Source organism: Alosa pseudoharengus, unplaced genomic scaffold (genome assembly GCF_046254945.1).
Source record: "Alosa pseudoharengus isolate Yale_2024_CS ecotype anadromous, Long Island Sound unplaced genomic scaffold, YU_APseudo_1.1 YU_APseudo_1.1_scf_25, whole genome shotgun sequence".
NCBI classification, from domain to species: Eukaryota; Metazoa; Chordata; class Actinopteri; order Clupeiformes; family Clupeidae; genus Alosa; species Alosa pseudoharengus.
The window spans coordinates 1113254-1134126 of NW_027468696.1; the positions used below are offsets into that span (position 1 = coordinate 1113254).

At 39.3% G+C, this 20873-nt stretch overlaps 1 protein-coding gene across 1 annotated transcript; it reads left to right on the plus strand.

Annotated features, from left to right (window-relative positions):
- Positions 1-1748: 1748 nt before the first annotated feature.
- On the plus strand, positions 1749-20339 carry LOC143099132 (uncharacterized). Its single transcript, XM_076262213.1, has 7 exons — positions 1749-1803; positions 2143-2961; positions 8605-8690; positions 18387-18593; positions 18727-18959; positions 19228-19294; positions 20253-20339. Exons 1-7 carry the CDS (start codon positions 1749-1751, stop codon positions 20337-20339), a joined length of 1554 nt encoding a protein of 517 aa, XP_076118328.1.
- The last annotated feature ends 534 nt before the right edge of the window (positions 20340-20873 follow it).

A 20873-nucleotide genomic window follows, 5' to 3' on the forward strand; every position in this document is an offset into this window, starting at 1 on the left:
TAATTCCTGCAGGCGCCCCTGCCTCCATCCTTTCTGTTTTCGTTGTTTAAACTTGTGATATCCATGATGAGTAGCCTATGAGTTAGTGAATTAGCTCAACATTCAATATTGTGTGCTGATAACCATATCTATAACCGAGTTAAAGAAAACAACAAGTAGCCTAGTTGCGTGCCTGCTTGCGTATTCTGTCTCCTGCTCAAACAATATGTGTGCGCGTTAATTTTGATAATGTGTTCACTAACTTCGCGATACGCGAAGCAAATTGTAAATAGCCTGATGGCATGCAGCTAATGGGATACTGTGCATAGTTGGGAAGGTATGGTGGGCCAATTTGGTTTGATACACATTACACACACAAGGGAAGTTTTCTCTCGTTGTTGAGGGACTGACGTGCGGGCCGTTTAAAATCATTGTGCGGGCCGTACATGGCCTGCCCCGCGGGCCGTATGTTTGACACCCCTGTAAACATATAGTTCTGTAAACATACAGGGATCCAAACTGATTCAACTATATAAACCATATATTTTCTGAAGGCTTAGACCCTCAGGATGTAATCTAACATGATATGAGACATGTCCCACCCTCCTCATTAGTATCTTGCCGATGCATAATACATTGGGTACTGGTAAATAGTGTATATGGCTAATGCCTTTTTGTGCTATCATGTCATGAGGAGGGTGACAAATGTCTAAACCCATGTCAGTTCAGATCTTGAGGTACAGTATATGCTTTCAGACAATGTATGGTTTAGGTGGTTTAATTAGTTTTTCCTCCATGGTACAGCCCACAATGTATCAGCCATACGCTTAATTTCCCAATACCCAATGTGTTATGCATGGGCAGTATACTAATAAGGAGGGTGGGACATGTTTTATGTCATGTTAGATCACATACTGAGAGTGCAAGCTTTCAGAAAATATATGGTTTGTATATGGTTTATATGGTTGAACCAGTTTTTCCTAAATGGCACAGACCTAAAGGTATCAGCCATATACCTGATTTACCAATACCCAATGTGTAATGCATGGACAGCATACTAATGTGGAGGGAGGGACATGTCTCATGTCATGTTAGATCACATCCTGAGGGTCTAAGCTTTTAGAACATATATGGTTTATAGGTAACACTTTATATTAAGACACGCATATTCACCATTAATTAGCTGCTTACTAACATGTATATTAGTAGCATACTAGCCATTTGTTAGTCATTATAAGTCACTAATTAATACCTTATTCTGCAAGACCTTATTCTACCCTTACTAGACCCTTAATTAAGAATTTCCCCTATGTAAGCTCCTACCCCTTATTAATAGTTATTAAATAAGTTGTTGCATATGAATTATGACATAAATATGCATGGCTCAGTATGGACCTTGTAAGGTGGTAGTACCACAAGAACAGCTATTCACTCCTATTAATACTTATCAAAGACGCTCTTTTCAAATGGAACTAGGCACTAAACCACAAGTGCAAATAGTGTACAAATGACTCATAATTAAGTCTTTGTAATGCAGAATATGTTCCCTATTCTAAAGTAAATCGGTCAAACAGTTCTGAAGACTTGGACTGAAAATAATCACCACGATCGCATTTCCTCTTAAGATGGAGAAACTGTCTATAAGAAATAATATATATTGTGTATATTGTTAAGTTGTGGTGAATGAAAGCTTTGAGCAGTGTATTACGATCTGTGTTTTTTTTTCTGAAAATGGAGAAGTGCAAGAGCCATAGATATTTAAGTTTAAAATGGAACCGTACAATATAGGTGAAAATTGCTCATTTTCCCCCTCTACATCAACAGGTTAAGTAATCAAGAATAGAAGGATCCACAATGTCCCATTCCCAATGTCCATGAAAATAAATTACTATTATTAAATTACTGTTTAAAATAAATTACGTTTTTTCCGCCAACATCTTCTCCTCCTCTCATGATGTTTTGTCCCCCTTCAGGCTGAAAAACGTTTCCAGTGTCAAGAAAAATGCAGGGATATCAAAACGCAGGTATGAATACAAATGTGGTAATATGCAAACCTGTAATTAAACATATACCAACACACATTTAAAACAGCCTATACGAAATAGAAAAATATCCAAGAAGACATAAATTGCTCATGCCATGCAATTGATTATTGCTCTTCAGACCTTAGGGTTGTGTTGATGGGTAAAACTGGAGCCGGGAAGAGTGCATCAGGAAACACCATCCTGGGGGAAAAGCTCTTCGAAGAAAGTCCAGGTTGTACATCTGTCACTACTACATGTGAACCACATGTCACAAAGGTTGGCACGAGAAAGATCACAGTGGTGGACACCCCAGGAGTGTGTGATACAAACAAGACAGAAGCTGATCTGAAAAGAGAGATAGAGAAGTGTGTTAAGATGTCTGTTCCTGGGCCTCATGCCTTCCTGCTGGTGATCAGGATGGGAAGATTCACAGCGGAGGAGAGGAACGCAGTGAAGTGGCTCCAGGAGAACTTTGGGAGAAGAGCGGCAGAGTTCACCATGGTGTTGTTCACTCATGTTGATATGTTGAAGGGAATGTCAGTGAAAAAAAGTATAAACAATCCTGAGATTCAAAAGGTCATCGAAACATATAGTGGTTTATATCATGTTTTCAATAATGATCAACATGATGACAAGGCTCAAGTGAATGAGCTGCTGAAGAAGATTGACACCATGGTGGAGAAGAATGAAGGACAATACTACACAAACAAGATGTACCAGGAGACCCAGGAAAAGATTAGAGAAGAGGAGGAGAGGAAGAGACAGGAGGAGGAGAGAAAAAGAAAGGAGTATGAGGACAAGATCAGGGAAGAGGAAAAGAAAATGAGAGTGAAAGCTGAAATGATTGCAGAAGAGGAAAAGAAAAAGAGAGAGGAAGCTGATAAAAAGAGAGAGGAAGCTGATAAAAAGAGAGAGGAAGCAGAGAAAAAGAGAGAGGATGCAGAAAAAAGTGCAGCACGTAAGGAGAAAAAAAAGAATTTAAAAAATCAAGGAATTGGGGCAGCAGTTGGGGCAGCAGCCGGGGGAACAATCTTGGGAACAGTTGGGGGAGTAGTCGGGGGCGCAACTATCGGGGCAGTGGGAGGACCTATAGGAATTATAGTGGGAGCACTTGGGGGATTAGCCATACATGGAGCTTTTAAACGCATTATAAAACATTAGGAGCGTTCAGAGCAAGATGGAATCATATTTAGGAATAGGATTGGGGGAGAAGATCAAAGATCAAATGCAGCATGTTAACTTTTTGAAATTAAAAATAATAGTCAAAAACTCAATCCATGTTCTTTCACTGCACATCAGTGCTCTCATTTCTTGATGACAAATTTGGGCAATGAAATCATATAACTTTATTAGAATTAGAAAATCAAACCAATCAAAGCTAGCCGTTGATGTGCCGTGAGAAAGGTTGGGAATAGGCACCCACCAGCCCAGCACTAAACTCCGAGCATTGTACACAAAATCTGATATTTCAGGCAGTAAAAGCCCCGGTAAGAACCAAACTACACTCAAAAAAATAATCAAGCCTAAAACGTTGACTTTATGTAATTTAATTACATGACAATTTTCCACATAATTATATTACATAAGTTGAATGTAAAGAGTAAGGTTTAATGGTATGGTTTTTATCAGGTTGAGTAAATGTGAATGGATCAAATTAATTATAATTAAATGGACACTTGATGTTAAGGTGAACTTTTAAATAAACCTTAGGTGTTCATGTGTAATTATTGAGTAAAGTTAAGGTGACCTTTTATATAAACCTTAGGTGTTTATATGTAATTATTGGGTAAAGTTAAGCTGAACTTTCACATAAACCATATGGTTTCCATCTTTTGTAATAACACACAGTTCATTTAGTTCAGGAACTTTATTGCCAGATCCATTAATAACAGATACACATGGCCAATACCATCAAGCAGGAACTGACTTACTAGGACCATTTGGGCACAGACACAGGCTTAGAAACACAGTACATACACACACAGTACACACTCAGGCTTAGATACACAGTACATACTTGTGTGTATGTACTGTGTATCTAAGCCTGAGTGTGTACTGTGTGTGTATGTGTGTGCCTAGACACACAGTACACGCACACGGGCTCAGATACACAGTATACGCACACAGGCTCAGATACAGTACACACACAGGCTTAGATACAGTACATACACACAGGCTTAGATACACAGTACACACACACATTACACACAACACACAGACCAGCCCAATCACAGCAAACTGGGAGAAATTAGAACCCTAATTTAGGACAGGAAGTTAAGAAAAGAAAGGGTGACCCAATCAAAACGGAGATATGGCCTTAAAAATGTTACCACTGAACTTAAACTGATTTTCCTCTTGACAACAAAAAAAAGAGACTATGGTCCCCTTTCTTATTTCTTGAGTTGTTATGAATAAAGAAATTAACAGAAATTTTCATCCTCTTCATCAGAGCCTACTTTGCGAATCTTGTAAATCCCCATGGTGGTCTGTCCGATCTCCCTCTTCGCCTCCTCACTGTTGACATCCTGATAGTGAGGGATCATTAGGAGGAGGAGGACACAAAAAAGCAAATCATAGTACAACTTTTTTTTTTTTTTTAATGCTACTACTGACCAAATATTCCTTGATTAATGTACTGCTGTCTTCCTTGAGGTAGACACACAAACTTCTAATTACACAGTCCCTCTTGATGACTAAACAAACCTAAAGTTAACCACTATGATAACAATACTAGTACAGCTACTTAGCTGTACTAGTATTGTTATCATAGTGGTTAACTTTAGGTTTGTTTAGTCATTAACAAGTCTCCACATGCAGTTGATGTGGGATGGCGGGATGAAGAACAGCACAGCGTTTCAGTTTGGGGGGGGGGTGCTAGCTACTTAGCTGTACTAGTATTGTTATCATAGTGGTTAACTTTAGGTTTGCATTTACTTTTAACATTACAGGAGGGCCTCCATTTCATTCTGCAGGTGCAGACAACACTCATCATTCTCTCACATGGATAATTAATAAAAATGCATAAATGACTCTTGAATTCCTCAAGTAGGCTATACGCCTGTGGCACCAAAGAATCGATGCCTTGCTCGAATTCGATAAGGGCCGCAGCGCTGTAACATTAAACTTGTCTTGGTTAAGCAAGTCGAAGACTTAACTTTAAAGTGAACTGCTAACGTTAGCTAATGGTAAGTCAGCACGACACCATAGGATAGCAATAGCATTAAGCAGCCTAAGCGCCAGTAAAGCAATGCAGTCCACCTCCCTTGTAACCGAACAAGCACTTTTCAGAACCACCAGACAAGGCTAAGTTAAGGTTATTTCAGCTGGAGCTGCAAACTTGTTCTAAAAAACATAATGTATGGTTAACTAAAGGTGGGAAGATGATTCCGTGCAGACACGTGCTATCCTTGAACTAAACTTTTGTAAAAACATGAAACATATATAGATATATTCTCAAAAAATATCAAATGGCATATTTATTGTTGCCACAAAAGATGGGAAACTATTGGAAAAACTTACCAAATCTGTTTTTTCATTTGTGGTCAGCCAGTTCAATTATTTGCGTGTGGTATATCCAAAAGGAAGATCTACGGGGTCTCCTCATTAATCCATGCTCATCAGGGCCTTGTTCTGGTTCTGTATAGGTCAATTTCTTTAAGTTAGTGCATACCGCCACCTACTTTACTGGAGTGTCACGCACATAACTGCCCTAAAGGATCTAGTCAAATAAGGTGTACCTGATTTGTTTACATTCAGTTTACATTGAACACATTCACCTTGTGTTTATGTTTTTTGCTTGAATAAACTTTTGACTTAATACATTTCAGTTACATTTTACTTAAAACTATTTTTTAATGTTTATTAGGACCAAGAATCATTTTTTTGAGTGTAGATTTTGTTTAAATCTACACACGTATCGCTACTGAAAAATGTATGGTTAATTCATCAATGTTATTTTGAAGTATTACTTATACTCTTAGTTAGGAAAAATGCTAAACTAAGAGTATGGCCTGTATTTTGCACCCTGGCGCATGGCGTAAAACTCGTTTTCCACCAGGCGCAAACTGTAATTCCTTATTTTGCACGTTTATTTTTTAAACAATGTGCCCAGGGGTGTGGTAATTAATAACTTAGGGAGTGGCTTAGCGCATTGTCTAAAAATCACTATTGTACACCAAGTCTATGGCGAGTTTATATGTTATTTTAAGAGCGCATTGTCAACACCCATATTAGTAGGTGCACGCACCATCATTCTATCATTCATGAACGCACACCAGCGCATGTCCATGCAACTTGCATGATTACAATGGGAAACATAATAGAATAAAGATATTACGAAATACTGTACATCTCATGAGTAGTTATTAATTTGCATCATTTGCAAATTGGTAATGACGGTTAAAAGTGATTAGGGGAGAGGCGAGAGACACGTATAGAGCACAGCTGAAGACGCACTGTCACAAGATATAAGCAACTCCTCTGCAGGATAAATGTTGTTTTGTTAAGTCATTTGAGCAATATTTGGGTAAGTGTTGCTTTTTTCAGCCTATTTTTTTTCGATGGTAACCCATTGTCAGTCAATAGTGAAAGTAACTGCATATAACTGTCTTGTCGTTGACTGACACCTTGGTGAAGTTAGTTTCACTTTGCCAATGAGTTCAAATAATAGACGAGTGCAAATGCGTGAAGGCTATGCTAGGTTTTAGTAAAGCATGGTTTAAGAATGACTATTCTATACGGTCTCGCAAGCAGCCTCCTTCAAATGCGCTATTGAATGCCAAAATACCGATGCATTTATTTGACATATAGCGCTTTGCGCCGTTAAAAGGGAATGACAGATGTCATTCTCATTGGTTTAAATAATGTTACGCCCCAAACACACCCATATGACTGATTAAAAAACCTAGGAACACCTTGTTGCGCCATGCGCTCGACGTTTGATAACAAAACCCCTCCCAATGTGGACTGGACTTCCTACTAAATTTGAATAAGCTTTTGACGAGTGACGATGCGCTTTAGAATGTCATGATAGGGCCCAAAGTGCGTCAAAAAACACACCCTTTCTTCTCTGTTACATTGCTCCGCAACTGTTCATCACAGCGAGATGAATCCGTTTTTGTGTGACAGAGCAGAAGTGGGGCTTTCCAACGAGACAACACTTGTCTGTACGTTAAAGTATGAAAATAAAAATAAAATCATGAAATGAAATCAAATTGCATCATATTTACAGTCTATACTTCTCTGCGTTCACCTGCACACCCATTACTCTCGTTTGAATTACTCGCGAACCCGTGAACCCGTGGACGCATAGATATGCCACGCATGTCAGATGAAAGAGGAGACACAGAGCTATCATTTGATACCAAGTACATCCTTCTGGGTTATAAACAGACGAAGTGACAGCAAAATAATAACTTCATATAGCTCGACTTACCTCATGTTTTTGTGGCAAAGCATGTTTATAATCCAACGCTATTGTGAGTTTTCTCTATGGCAAAGAATGTCCGGTTTTGAGATCCTAGCAAATTCCTGCATGGCATCCAATTCAAGGCTCACATTGCATCCCAATTTGTTCTACAAAGAAACACCTTTTTTGCCTTTACTTTGTTCATGGCAATGCAGTAAAAAGTTGTAGAGAATCATAGGTGCAGACACCATAGGCACACACAGACTAACACGTAAACTCGGGTCAAGTCAGGTCAGATCAGTTCTGTCACAGATATGGAGCACAGAAAGGTCATTTTTAATCACTAAATAAAAAAATGCCATTTATTTCTGTAAGGCGCACACGACATATGTCTGTAAATTGGTCAGCCCCAGAGAATCCCTCCACCATGGCAATGATATTGCCAGATTTAGTACAGTCGGCCCTACACACACATGAAATGCATGTACAGCTATGAGCTTGCTGTGAAGAGATACATGTCAAAATATAAGAATTTTTATAATACGCTTTTTATATTTTAATTCTTTAAAAATCTAAATAAAATCAATGCTTGTACTAATACATGAAAAAAATAAAATATACATATATTTAAAAAGCAGAATCCATGGCAAAAATACTTTAAAAACAATTATTTAATAAATATTTCAGGAAAATATAAGTTCATAAAACGAATTTTACATTTCAGTAGGCTATTCAATTTCATTATCCTAAAAACCCAGAGTCCCCCCCATACCAGGATGGTTCGACCCAACATGCCACCCGCCATCCCCTGTCAATCACTGTCAAAACTCAAACGATGGAGTCGTGGTTGAAGTGTAGCGGTAATTCTTGTGCGCTGGTTAGGGGGTACTTGGCTGAAAAAATATTTCACAGGGGGTACATCACTGAAAAAAGGTTGAGAACCACTGATCTAATCTAACAAACTGCGGTCTGCTAGTTAGGAAGTCCAAAATCCAGTTTCAGAGGGAGGTATTGATGCCCAGTTTACTGAGTTTGGTGATTAGTTTGGAGGTGATAATGGTGTTGAATGCTGAACTGAAGTCAATGAACAGAATTCTCAAATACTATAGGTGTTGCTATTGTTAAGGAGAGACAGTGCGGAGTGAAGTGCCGTGGAGATGGCACCCTCCTGTTCTGTACCTGTTCTGACGGTAGGCGAATTGGCAGGGTCCAGTGAGGGTGGTAAGCAGGTCTTGAGGTGGGCCAGGACCAGCCTCTCGAAGCACTTCATGATGATGGGGGTGAGTGCAACTGGACAGAAGTCATTAAGGCCAAGATCAGTCTCTTGAAGCACTAGTTATTATAAAGTTATTCATCTAGCTATTAATTCACAGGACATTCAATCATTTTACTAACACAAAGGTTATGAATAAATATGGGTAACACTTTATGGTAAAGGTACATGAATGTATTTGTTTGATGATGAATTTATCAAGTTATGACTTGAATTTAGAGTATAAATTTAGAATTTAGAGAATAAAGGTACATGAATGATCATGAATTCATGCATGAATTAATTCATGATTTATGCATTACTTCATTCCTTTATATCTTATGAATTATCAGGATTTGACATGAATTCATATACTCTCATTCATGATGACCTCATGTATGAACAACACATCAACTAAAGGATTAGGTGCGATGGGTTTGGTTTATTATGATTTATGATTTCTTAAGCATGATCATCATGATTACATGAATTTTAGGTTAATTGCTCATACTTCATTCCTTTATATCTTATGAATCATCAGGATTTGACATGAATTCATATACTCTCATTCATGATGACCTCATGTATGAACAACACATCAACTAAAGGATTAGGTGCGATGGGTTTGGTTTATTATGATTTATGATTTCTTAAGCATGATCATCATGATTACATGAACTTTAGGTTAATTGCTCATACATTCAGCATGTCTGTGGCCCCTCAACTGAAGTAGTGAAAAATGACATGTGTTTAGAGAACTCCAAAGTTGTGTTCTTACCAGAATTTGAGCAGTGTTGACCACATTTTTGGCAGAAAAATAAATAGTCATTATGATTATGCTTAATAAATCCTAATTCATAATGATGTGCTCACCATACCTGCTTTAGGTAACGTGTTATTCATGTATGAGGTCACGAATGACAAACTATGAACTCATGTAAACTCCTGATGATTAATTACATATTAATGAATGAATATGAATAAATCATGAATTAATTCATTCATGAATTCATTATAATTCATGTACCCTTACCATAAAGTGTTACCGAAATGGGTAAAGATCTATGTAACTTACTCCGAGACTACATACAATACCAACCTAATTTGCTTCAATTATGTAAAATGAAATGTAAATCGGCCAAGTATACTTGCGTATACAAGGAATTTGGTCTCTGCATTTATCCCATCTGTAAATTGGTGAACACACAGGTCAAACAGTGAGATGAAGCACGCACTAACCTGGAGCAGTGAGCTGCCTTGCTACAGTGTCCCTTGGGGAGCAGTGAGGGGTTAGGTGCCTTACTCAAGGGAACTTCAGCCGTGGATGTGGGCATGGGAGAGCAGTGCTCAACCACTTCCCCCGCTCACATTATGTGCTTCATCTCACTGTGTGTTTTACTAATTCACAGATTGGGATACATGCTGAAACCAAATTTCCCATCACGGGAACAAAAGAGTATATACTTATACTTATACATTTTGCTGACAATTATTAAATGTAGTCAGTGTATTAAGAGACTACAATTTCCAAGAATGTCTAAATGTAGCTTGATCCCATCCCATTAAGCTGATCTAATGTGTGTTGGTCTGCCTGACCCCTCTTTGTTTGGAATAATTTTGTTACTCTGCCTTATTTGGGAAAGATGGCCTACAGTAGCCTTAAGTTATCTCATTTTCTAAATACAATGAAATAAACACTTGACTGTAGCCTATTTCTACTGTTTTTTTTCCAATACAGTAAATTCATAAGTTAGTTTATTTTTTACACATGGTTCAAACTCTGCTAGATTAAATATATAAGATTCCCATTACCCTGCCATTACGTGATCGGCAGTGATCGGCCATCGGCAGATCATGATTTTGGTGATCGGTAATAGGTGATCGGCTCCAAAAATGCTGATCGGAGCATCTCAAGTTAACAGCAGTAGAGAAAAGTGTACGGTCACCAGGGCACAGTGTGAACCTTACACTCACATTCCTCCCCCTTAGTTTCAACAAGTTTGAAATAATGGGAATACCTCCATCCCTCAAAAGTCTCTTGCTCTTCATGCTACTATCAGCCTCTGTCAGTGTCACGTACCGTGTGGAGCTCATGACTATTGCGCAAGCACGCAGCTGAGAAGGCAGTGTCGTAGTCAAATCTGTCCCCCTGGGCAAAGTAACTTTGCGCCGAATTGAAAAGAGAGCGTGTTACACACACAACACTGGAAATAAATCATCTCTCTTAGTGAGACAAGATAAGAATAGATTGAGATCCTAAGTTAAACTTCAATTGGGACTTTGAAGTAGCTATTTCTCAGCTGAAAATAGCTTTCTTCTCTCAGCCAAAAACAGTGGAACTGAAAGATCTATACACAGGGAAATGGGAGCAGATATATATGCAAGAAAAAGAAAATCACATGGTGCCAAAGGCATTTTTGTACATTACATGTTCTCCAGACCAGCCTATACACTGTACACACATACACACAGAAAGCCATGCAAACATATCACACTTTTGATAAAATTAATTAAAAATAAGTATACAATTAAAATAAAACAACTTGAGTTGGATTTGCAGTGAGGCATTAATTATGACATAAATGTGTCAAGTCTAAGCTCGACTAGTAACAGCCAATATATATCCAAAAGCCAATATATCCAACAGGGAATATTTACCTCTCTTGTTCCATCTCACTGAATTTATTTACTAACAAATTCAGAGAGGCAGTATGAGAACAAGTAAGTATCAATGCAACTAGACAACAGGATGTGAAACAGGATTTGCATCTGCATAGATTATATCGGCCCGGGGCTTGTATTGTTGATACACTCTCTCCACCAGCGTGACCACACTTTGCATTTGAGGCCACCTTCTGTGTGGTGCCTTTCATCTGGACACGTCACCATCGCTTCTCTGGAACACAGTAGCCTACCTACTCACTGTGCTGCTGTCTATGCACTACATACTGAATGTCCCTTACCTTATGTGACTCTTACCATTTCACAACTGTGAGTTACAGCTTGCCTAGTCACTTATACTTTATTTTAATTGGTTCATTTTTCTGTTTGCTGTATTATTCTAGGCTGGCTTTGGAAAACGGATGGAAATCAGCATTCACAAGCTAACTCAGACTTATTTACAGCTTTTTGTCTGTTAATGAATGATCATTGTCCCCATTAAACAAATAAATAAATAAATAAACAAACACAACTGCAGGCAACAGGATGTAAAACAGGACTTGAATCTGCACAGATTATATCAGTCTGATCTGACCTGGGGCTTGTTTTGAGGGTTACCTCTCCACCAGCGTTTCCTCAACTTCCATGAGGCCACCTGCACAGTGGTGCCTTTCATCTGGGTGTGTCAGCTTTGCTTAGTAGCCTACCTTCCCACTGTGCTGCTGTCTATGCACTGCATACTGTATGACCCTTAGGTGACTGACACCATTTCACAACTGTGAGTCAGCTGTAGCTGACATGGCTGTCCAGACTTGCTCCCCAAAAGGAGTTTATATGGGATTACGTACCTTGAAGATGGTTGGCCATCTGGCCAATAAGGGAACAAATGTCCTTCGATTGACATGTAAGTAGCCTTGATAAGATGAAAAGAAATTATTGTAATTAATTTGATAGATATATGATTTATTATTTAGATAGATTTAGGTACATTATTTATTATTGTTTATTATTTATATCTGTATTTGTGTAATATATGTATATTACATCTCTCGATTTAATTGAAATAAAATCAATTCATTTTTCATATTTATTTCATATTTATTTATCTGTTGTGTTTCATTTCATCACTTACTTTTTACTTCTTACCTTTTACTACTGTTGTGTGTGATAATGAAGTTTGTGCTTATTCTTTGGCAGTTCTCATCATATTTTGTCTCCTGAATGGAGCTCCATGTGTGGCAGCGCAGCTGGAATCCCTGACTACCCCAAGCAGTCCACTTAACTCTTCAGGTGAACTCAATTTACCAGCTAGACCTGTTGGATAGACTGAGACAATCAGCTACTCCAACAGGTTAATGTGTGAATTGAACTGAGACATTACAGATTATGTATACAGAACATTCACTAAACCCAGTCCCAGACTAAAAGATGCTTCGGTACAAATCTGCATTGAAATTTGTTTAGTCTTGGACTAAAGGCTTAATCCATGACTATTAATCCAGCCTACGGTATACTAACTTTATAGCGAGCTCTCTTGCTTTGACATATAATGCTTGTTGGTGTGATTTGAAAACTCAGTGGAAACTAAATGTTTGGTAAAACTTTACAGTAAGGGTACATTAATTATTATGAATTCATGCCTGAATTAATTCATGATTTATGTATTACTTCATTCTTTAATATCTCATGAATCATCGGGAATTTCCATGAATTCATATTGTATCATCTGTAACCTCATACATGAACAACATATCAACTTAAGCATTTACTATGGTGGGCACATCATTATGATTTATTAAGGATGATCATGATTATTTATTTTTCTGCCAAAAATGTGGTTATCACTGCTAAAATTCTCATTTGAACACATCTTGTGCAGTTCTCTAAACACATGTCATTGTTCACACTTTAGTTGAGGGGCCACAAACATGAGTAACTAACCTCGAATTCATATAATCATGATGATCTTCCTTAAGAAATCATAAATCATAATGATGTATCTATCGTACCTAATGCTTTAGTTGATGTGTTGTTCATGACGTCATGAATAAATTCCTGATGATTCATAAGATTTACTGTAAAGGAATGAAGTATTGCATAAATCATGAATTAATGCATGCATGTATTCATGATAATTAATGTACTCTTACCGTAAAGTGTTAGCAGAATGTTAATGTGAAGCCATGCTGTGTTTTTGCTTAGTGCAATAAAGCCACAACCAGGAAGCCATTAGTGTGTGTGTGTGTGTGTGTGTGTGTGTGTGTGTATCTCACAGCAGTGTCCTAAAGCATGGCTCCCAAACCTTACACACAGCACTCTATAAATTGAGACATTGGAGTCTAATTGGTATATAGCCTATATAGGCCAGTGGTTCTCAAAGTGCAGGCCCCACTACTGGGGAATTGAGACATGACAAGTAGGGTGCGATGAACAGGGGAACATTTTTAATTTTTTGTGCCTACCTTCATGGCATATTATTTGATAAGGATTAAGGAAGATAATAGATTCAAAACAACATAGCAACACACAAACATTGGAGTCATAAACAGACCAATATATTAATTAAAATAACACCTTATCCAGCCGACCGAGACAGGAAATGTAACAGGAACCAAAATGAAAAACATATTTTAAAATTTTGCCAGGTTGATGGGATCAGGTGGGGCTTGGAAATACTTCACCTCCAAAGTGGGGAATCACAGAAAAAGTTCCAGAGCCACTGATACAGTCTAATGATTACAGCACTCTATGAATTGAGACAATACATAACTTGCTGTAGTACCTTATGTCACCAAACACAACATAGGTATTTGAAACATTCCTGCATATTCAGCTTATGTGAAGACGATATGTTTTATTCAAGTTTCCTTAAATAACAGGATGTAGATTTTTAAATGAATAATTTCTTAAACACACAGAAGTGCTGCAGCCCCTTACACACTATTACTTTTGCATTAATACACCACCGTTCTAAACAACTAAGGTTTGGCCATTTTCTCTCTTCATCTAGATATTTGCTAAACTTACACAAATCTGTCTGAGCCATGGAGGAACTACAACTTTAACTATTGGCGACCAAAAACGGACACTGACCTCACAGAGGGCTGGTATCGCTTCACTGGCATTGGTGGAGATGTCCTGTCTTTTTACTGTTGTAGCGATGGCAGAACCCTCAGCCTTTGTAGTAAACCTGCCTATTACATTTCTTGATTAATCTAAATTAATTTTATGGCAGACTGTTTCATGGGATATCTGTGTGATGGGTACTTAGCGAGTAGTTCAACAGAGAAGAATGAGTGGCCGCACTTTGTGTCCGTCTGCCTCATCTAAATAGCAGTGTTCTGTGAAGGTTGCATGCAGTGGGCAGTATTTAAATTGGGCTAGCATGCGGGCCACTTCAAGAATATTAGCCTGTAAAGATACAACACAGATCCACAGATCTCTCTCTGCAGTAAGCGTAGCAGTGTCACATGAGAGCATAGCGGCAGTTTCTTGTAGTGTCAAAAAGTAAAGCGATGTGCCATGCTGCGGCTCACTGTAGGTAACTCAAATCGGCGCGATTTACCTGGGTGCTAATTTCCACCTTTGGTTCGCATCTGTTCGTGTAGGCTAGCTATGTGATCATGTGCAATGGCAATTAATAATAATTGTAATAATAATAATGAAAAACACGAAATATGAAACATGACGAGGCCTTGCCGACCTTGCCCAATGGGTCGCGCTGCCTCTGGACGGAACATGAGAGCTTGTCTTGAACCGTTTAGAGTTCAAGTTTTGAAAACAGGAACCAGGAAAATAATTCACTCCTCAACAGGTTAAATGGCAGCCGTATTCTTCTTTTTTAGGAGATGGATGCTAACAGTTCACTCTCCTGTGTGTACTGGAATGAAGTTGCTAGTAGAAACCCAAAACAGAAAAAGTTGGGACGTTGTGTAAAATGTGAATAAAAACAGACTGTAGTAATCTGCAAATCTCTTAAACTCATATTTGGTTGCAAAAAGGATACAGACAACATATCAAATATTGAAAATGACAAATTTGATTATTTCATGGAAAATATATGTTAATTTTGAATTTGATACCAGCAACATGTTTCAAAAAAAGTTGGGATGGGGTAACAAAATGCTGGAAACGTTTAATGATAAAGAAAACAAAAGGAAGAATGTTTCACCACTAATTAGGGTAACTGGCAACACAATTGGGTATGAAAAAGAGCATCCCAGAGAGGCAGACATGTTGCTGGCATCAAATTCAAAATTAACATACTTTCCATGAAATAGCCCAAAGTTTCATTTTCAACATTTGATATGTTGTCTTTGTCCTTTTTGCTGCTAAATATGGGTTTATGAGACTTGTATATTGTGACATTCTGTTTTTATTTGCATTTTACACAACGTCCCAACTTTTTCTGTGTTGGGGTTGTAGCTAGCATCATCATCAAGTATGCTAGTAGTAAGTAGCTAGTAGCAGTAGCTAGTAGTTCCTGTAGCAATGCTTACCTAGCGCTCACATGCGTTACTGCATGCTGGTGGGTTTTTCCGGCAGTTGGGGGTGTGAGCATTGAATCATACCATAATTGGATTGGTTGGTGCCTTCCGTTGCTGACCATTAGTACAGAAAAAGTTGAACATTGTTTGCAACGGAACCACAATACTACAATGGATGACGTTAGCCAATGTGAAGTGAATCAGATGCGTCTCCTACTGCATTCAGTGCAAGCGTGTATGAGCACCGTTAGCTAGGAGCTAACAGAGGCCGAAAGTACCTAACTTTTTTTAGAAAGTTACTACGCCCCTAGCCACTTACACTCCGTTTGCGCATTCACTTGGAGGGCCCGCCATATTAAGGGCCATCCGAAACCAATTACTCTTAATGTGTAGTGTGTTATAAATCCTCCAACGCCAAGTGAACACTGATGGTAACTTGACGAAGGTGTGCGTCAATTATTGGGCCACATCATGGAGGCCACTTCGTACAAATGTGAACGCTCAGAGAATTTTCTGTCACTAAATCAGGAATAATGAATTACCATACCGGATATGTAATCATCCCACCTCTTGTAACTTTCAGCTCAAGTGCTTTTAACACCATGTCTTATTCTCTACACCCGACTACCATATGCATTTGTCATGTATACAGACCTTACTGTCATGTACTGACCCTAGGCAGATGGGTCAGGCCCTTGAGTCGTGGATCTGCTCGAGGTTTCTTCCTATATATATCTCCAATTCTAGGGAGTTTTTCCTCGCCCCTGTTACCCATGGGCCTCTCTCTTGCTTTTCTTTTCTTCCTTTCTCTTTTTTTCTCTGATTGCCTACATTCTGTAAAGCGCCATGATACATGTGTTATGTTTTGGCGCTCTATAAGCAATTAATTGAAATTGAATTGAAAAGTCACCAAATTTATTGTGCGTCCTCAAGTTGTGACCACGAGTCCACATACCAAGTTTGAGGTTGATATGAGAAAGTATTGCTAATTATAGCGCCCCTAGTGGTCAAAGTACACCAAATGTATTGCGTGTCCTCAGGATGGGGTCCCAAGTCCATGAACCAAGTTTGGTTTTGATATGTGAAAGCGTTGCTGAGATAGGAGCCAACTTCCTGTAACTCTAGCGCCCCCCTAGTGGTCGAAGGTCACCAAATTGATTGTGTGTCCTCAGGGAGGGGTTCCAAGTCCATATACCAAGTTTGGTTTTGATATGTGAAAGTGTTGCTGAGATATATGCCTACTTCCTGTGATTATAGCGCCCCCATAGTGGTCAAAAGTCGGCAAATTTATTGAGCCTTCTCCTAATTGGGTCCCGAGTCTATATACCGAGTTTAGTTTTGATACGTGAAAGACTTGCCAAGATATATTTTCTCTGATTGCCTACATTCTGTAAAGCGCCATGATACATGTGTTATGTTTTGGCGCTCTATAAGCAATAAATTGATTGATTGATTGAGAATGTCTAATAAGGGGAGAACTGCCACTCTCGGAAAACTTCCGGTTTCTGAACTGATTGCAGTTCCTTCTGTGGTTCCACATGAGGGCGCTCGTCCACGAGTGCAGAATGCATGGAGGTCTATGGAGCTGTACCCCTCAAAATCCACTTTTCTCGGGATATAATTTTTTTTCAAGTAATTTGAATATTGTATTCGAAATGGGAGGCAAAGAAAATACACTTGGTTGAGTATTATATTTTTTAAAGTTACTTAATTGTTCTAAAAAGCCTTTCAAACGTGTCAATGATGTCATTCATTTGCACAATGCTAGCATGTTATGGGCAACAACGACCCAACCTGTAAGAAATCAAAAGGACATAAGTACTCGTTCATTCAACTTTTGACCTATAACCCATGTTGAAGTTATACAAACTACAATCAAATCTGAGATTTGTCATCGACAATCAGGTGAAAGAGACAAATGTAGCCGTCTAGCTCCATTGACTCCCATTCATTCTGCACTCATGGCGATCGCCCCCAGTGGAACTCTGGTGGAACTGCAACCAAAATTCGGTACAATGGGACTTAATACGGAGTGGCCAGGCTCTCCGTATACGACCTCTGGTACGCCTGTAAACAAATCCATGGTAACGTCAGATCCTGTTTCCGCTAGGGAGAGGGAACTTTGTCCCTCAAGTTAGCTGTGAGAGTGATTCCCGAGTGAAACCTATGTGTTTTTCATTAACTTATAAAATAGATACTTTAGCTTAGTCCTCAGATAGAGGATGGTTGCTGCTTGCTCTGTTAAGGTATTTCTGTCCCTCCCAAACTGCATTGAAATGGTATGTTTAGCAGCCAGAATTTCAAAATCTCCTGGGGGAGAAATCACCGGCCCCCCTCTAACAGGAACCCCCCCCCCCCCGAAAAAATGTGCCTGATTGTGCCCCCTCTGAATTTTGCCTTGCATGACGCCCCTGTTCCCGAGTGCACTCTGTAAGCGAAAGAGAGTGGGTAGGGACCAGTGTCGCAAAGGGCTGGAAATCATGGTTTCAGTACCCAGGGAGTACACATGATGATGACAATGACATGAAGCTTCACACATGACATTTTACAATATATCACTGTATCTCTGCTCAAAGACAGACCACACAATGGAAATGCTGAATAGGATTGGCGTTTCGATTGGGTTGGGGTCCCTGACTTTGGCCTTGTTGACCTTTGCCCTCTGCGGCCTGAGCCCCAAAGTGACAAACCCGGCTCGTGTGAACCTCTGCATTAGTCTGCTGCTGGCTCACCTCCTCTTCCTGCTTGTCCAGGAGTTCATCCACCTCATCCGCCCCCACAAGGTGTGAACACACTACTGTATGTCCACATAACTCATTATTAAGGAATTATACACTGTAAATGCCAACAGATTCATTTCTCTTTCTTTCTACCTGCCATACCTGTCTGAACTGGCGCTCACTGGCCCATGTGCAGGTCCTGTGCACAGTGCTCTCTGGAGTGCTCCATTTCCTCTTCCTGTGCTGTTTCCTGTGGATGTTCCTGGAGACCGCCTGGCTTTATAACGCGGTTCGCCGGCTCAAAGACATCAGATCCCCACGGGGAATGGGGCCTCACTGGGGATACCAGTGCCTGATTGGTTACGGAGCTCCCATCGCCATTGTTGCCGTGTCGGCAGGGATTGTGCCTGAGGGTTATGGGAGTGACAGGTGAGTGGCTTTTGAAGGTGTCATTCACAACTCTTTCATAATATACTTTCTGTCATATTCAGCAAAATGCACCTTGTAACTTCATCAAGATGGGAGAGAGTATTAAAGGAACAACCTTCCAACAACTGTCCTCCAAATGTCTCTACCTATATAATGTGTAGATGCACATGCAAGAAAAAAGTATGTTAAGCCTCTATAGTTGCTTAGAGTTGTTATAGCATAAAGGTGCTGGTTGAATGATGATACACGGTTTTGTTATACTGTATAGGTGCTGGTTGAATTATGATAAAGGATTCAACTGGAGTTTCCTGGGTCCTGTATGCTGCATCCTTGGAGTGAGTTGATCAAAATTTGATTTGATTGATTGTTATAAAAATTTGAGTCTGGTAACACGCCGTTTGCATTTGATTATGGGGTATGTTTCAATCAATTTCTGCATCCTTGGAGAGAGTTGGAGCATGAGCAGATAAACATAAAAACATTGATGCAGTATGTAACGGCTTTGTTGCTGTGGTGGTGGAAGAGGCTGGTGTAGCCACATGCAAATTGCTGGTAACAGGCCGATTGATTTGCTGGGGCAGTCGTGGCCTGGTTAGGGCTTCGGCTTGTAACCGAAGGGTTGCCGGTGCGATCCCCGACCAGTATGAAAAATGTGGGCGGGGAAAGTGGTTGAGCACTGCTCTCCTATGCCCACATCCACAGCAGCTCACTGCTCCGGGTTAGTGTGTGCTTCACCTCACTGTGTGTTGTGTGTTTCACTAATTCACGGATTGGGATAAATGCAGAGATGAAATTATACATACTTATGGGGTGTGTTTCAATCTAGCCCAAAAGCCAGCCCGAATGTACCCCGTTTTGCGCTGTCAATATCTTATAACAGTTGTGATAGCGGCATCTAAACATCTCGCTTTTCCAGTGGCAGCGATTTTGTTGTAAGCAAAATTAACTCAAGATAAGATTTATTACATAATTTAGTAAGGAAACAAATATTGTGTGGAAAAATATTATTTTACATTTTATTACCTTTATTTTCATGGGAGCATGACTGGTGAGCCACTGCCTCCCCCGTCTCCCCTGACTGCATGTCAACAATTAGCTTCCACTATAATCAACAGTACTGGCTACACCAGATGTGATAGTGGTGTGAACGTTCGGAAAAAGAAAAAAAAAAATTAACTAAAAGTATTTTTACAGTCTGCACTTCACTTGTGGACCTGGTGTAGCCCAGGTGTTAGTGGGGCAAATCTTCATGAAGCAAGTCTGCAGTTATGTGTCTCTTGTCACCTTAACTAGACAAACGCCATTATCTTCATCCTCATCCTCTTCTTCATTCACTCGACCCTGTCCCAGAGCAAAACGCACAACACATTTACCAAGTAAGGAGGCTAACCCGGAAACCCATGGAGTGGCAGTCCAGAGGGAAGTTTTTGAGGGCATGGAAAGCAGATGTGTTATGATAAAAAAAAAAAAAAAAAATCAGATTTGTTTTTGTGAAATTATGAAGTGCTATTGTGTTATTATATAGTGATATAATGTGTGCGTAATGTGCAAGCAAAGTGTAATTTTCAGTGATGAAACAGGCTATGAGCTTTTACGATTACAGCAAATAATAACAATAACAATAATAATAATAATAATAATAATATATATGATACACTATCTTCCTTCATTCTCTGCAAAACCATGCTGATTAAAATCCTGATCCAGTCCATTATCATTGGTTTGCCTTGGCTTATGGGATTCTTCGCGAGAAGTAGCAAGGCACTGGATCTGTGCTTCCATGTGTTTAGCAGCCAACAGGGAACTTTTATCTTCCTGCTACACTGTGTCTTCAATCAGGAGGTAATGCTAGGAGACATAGGTCTTACATTTATATACATTTTTGAAAAGAGTAACATTGAATTATTTAATTTT

What these genes read in the sequence shown, in the direction of transcription:
- LOC143099132 (XM_076262213.1), top strand. Translation starts at nt 1,749, where the DNA reads ATGGAACCGTACAATATAGGTGAAAATTGCTCATTTTCCCCCTCTACA. An exon ending in TTCCCCCTCTACATCAACAG is followed by an intron (nt 1,804 to 2,142) that starts GTTAAGTAATCA and finishes ATTGCTCTTCAG; the next exon opens with ACCTTAGGGTTGTGTTGATG. An exon ending in CTGTATGCTGCATCCTTGGA is followed by an intron (nt 19,295 to 20,252) that starts GTGAGTTGATCA and finishes CACCTTAACTAG; the next exon opens with ACAAACGCCATTATCTTCAT.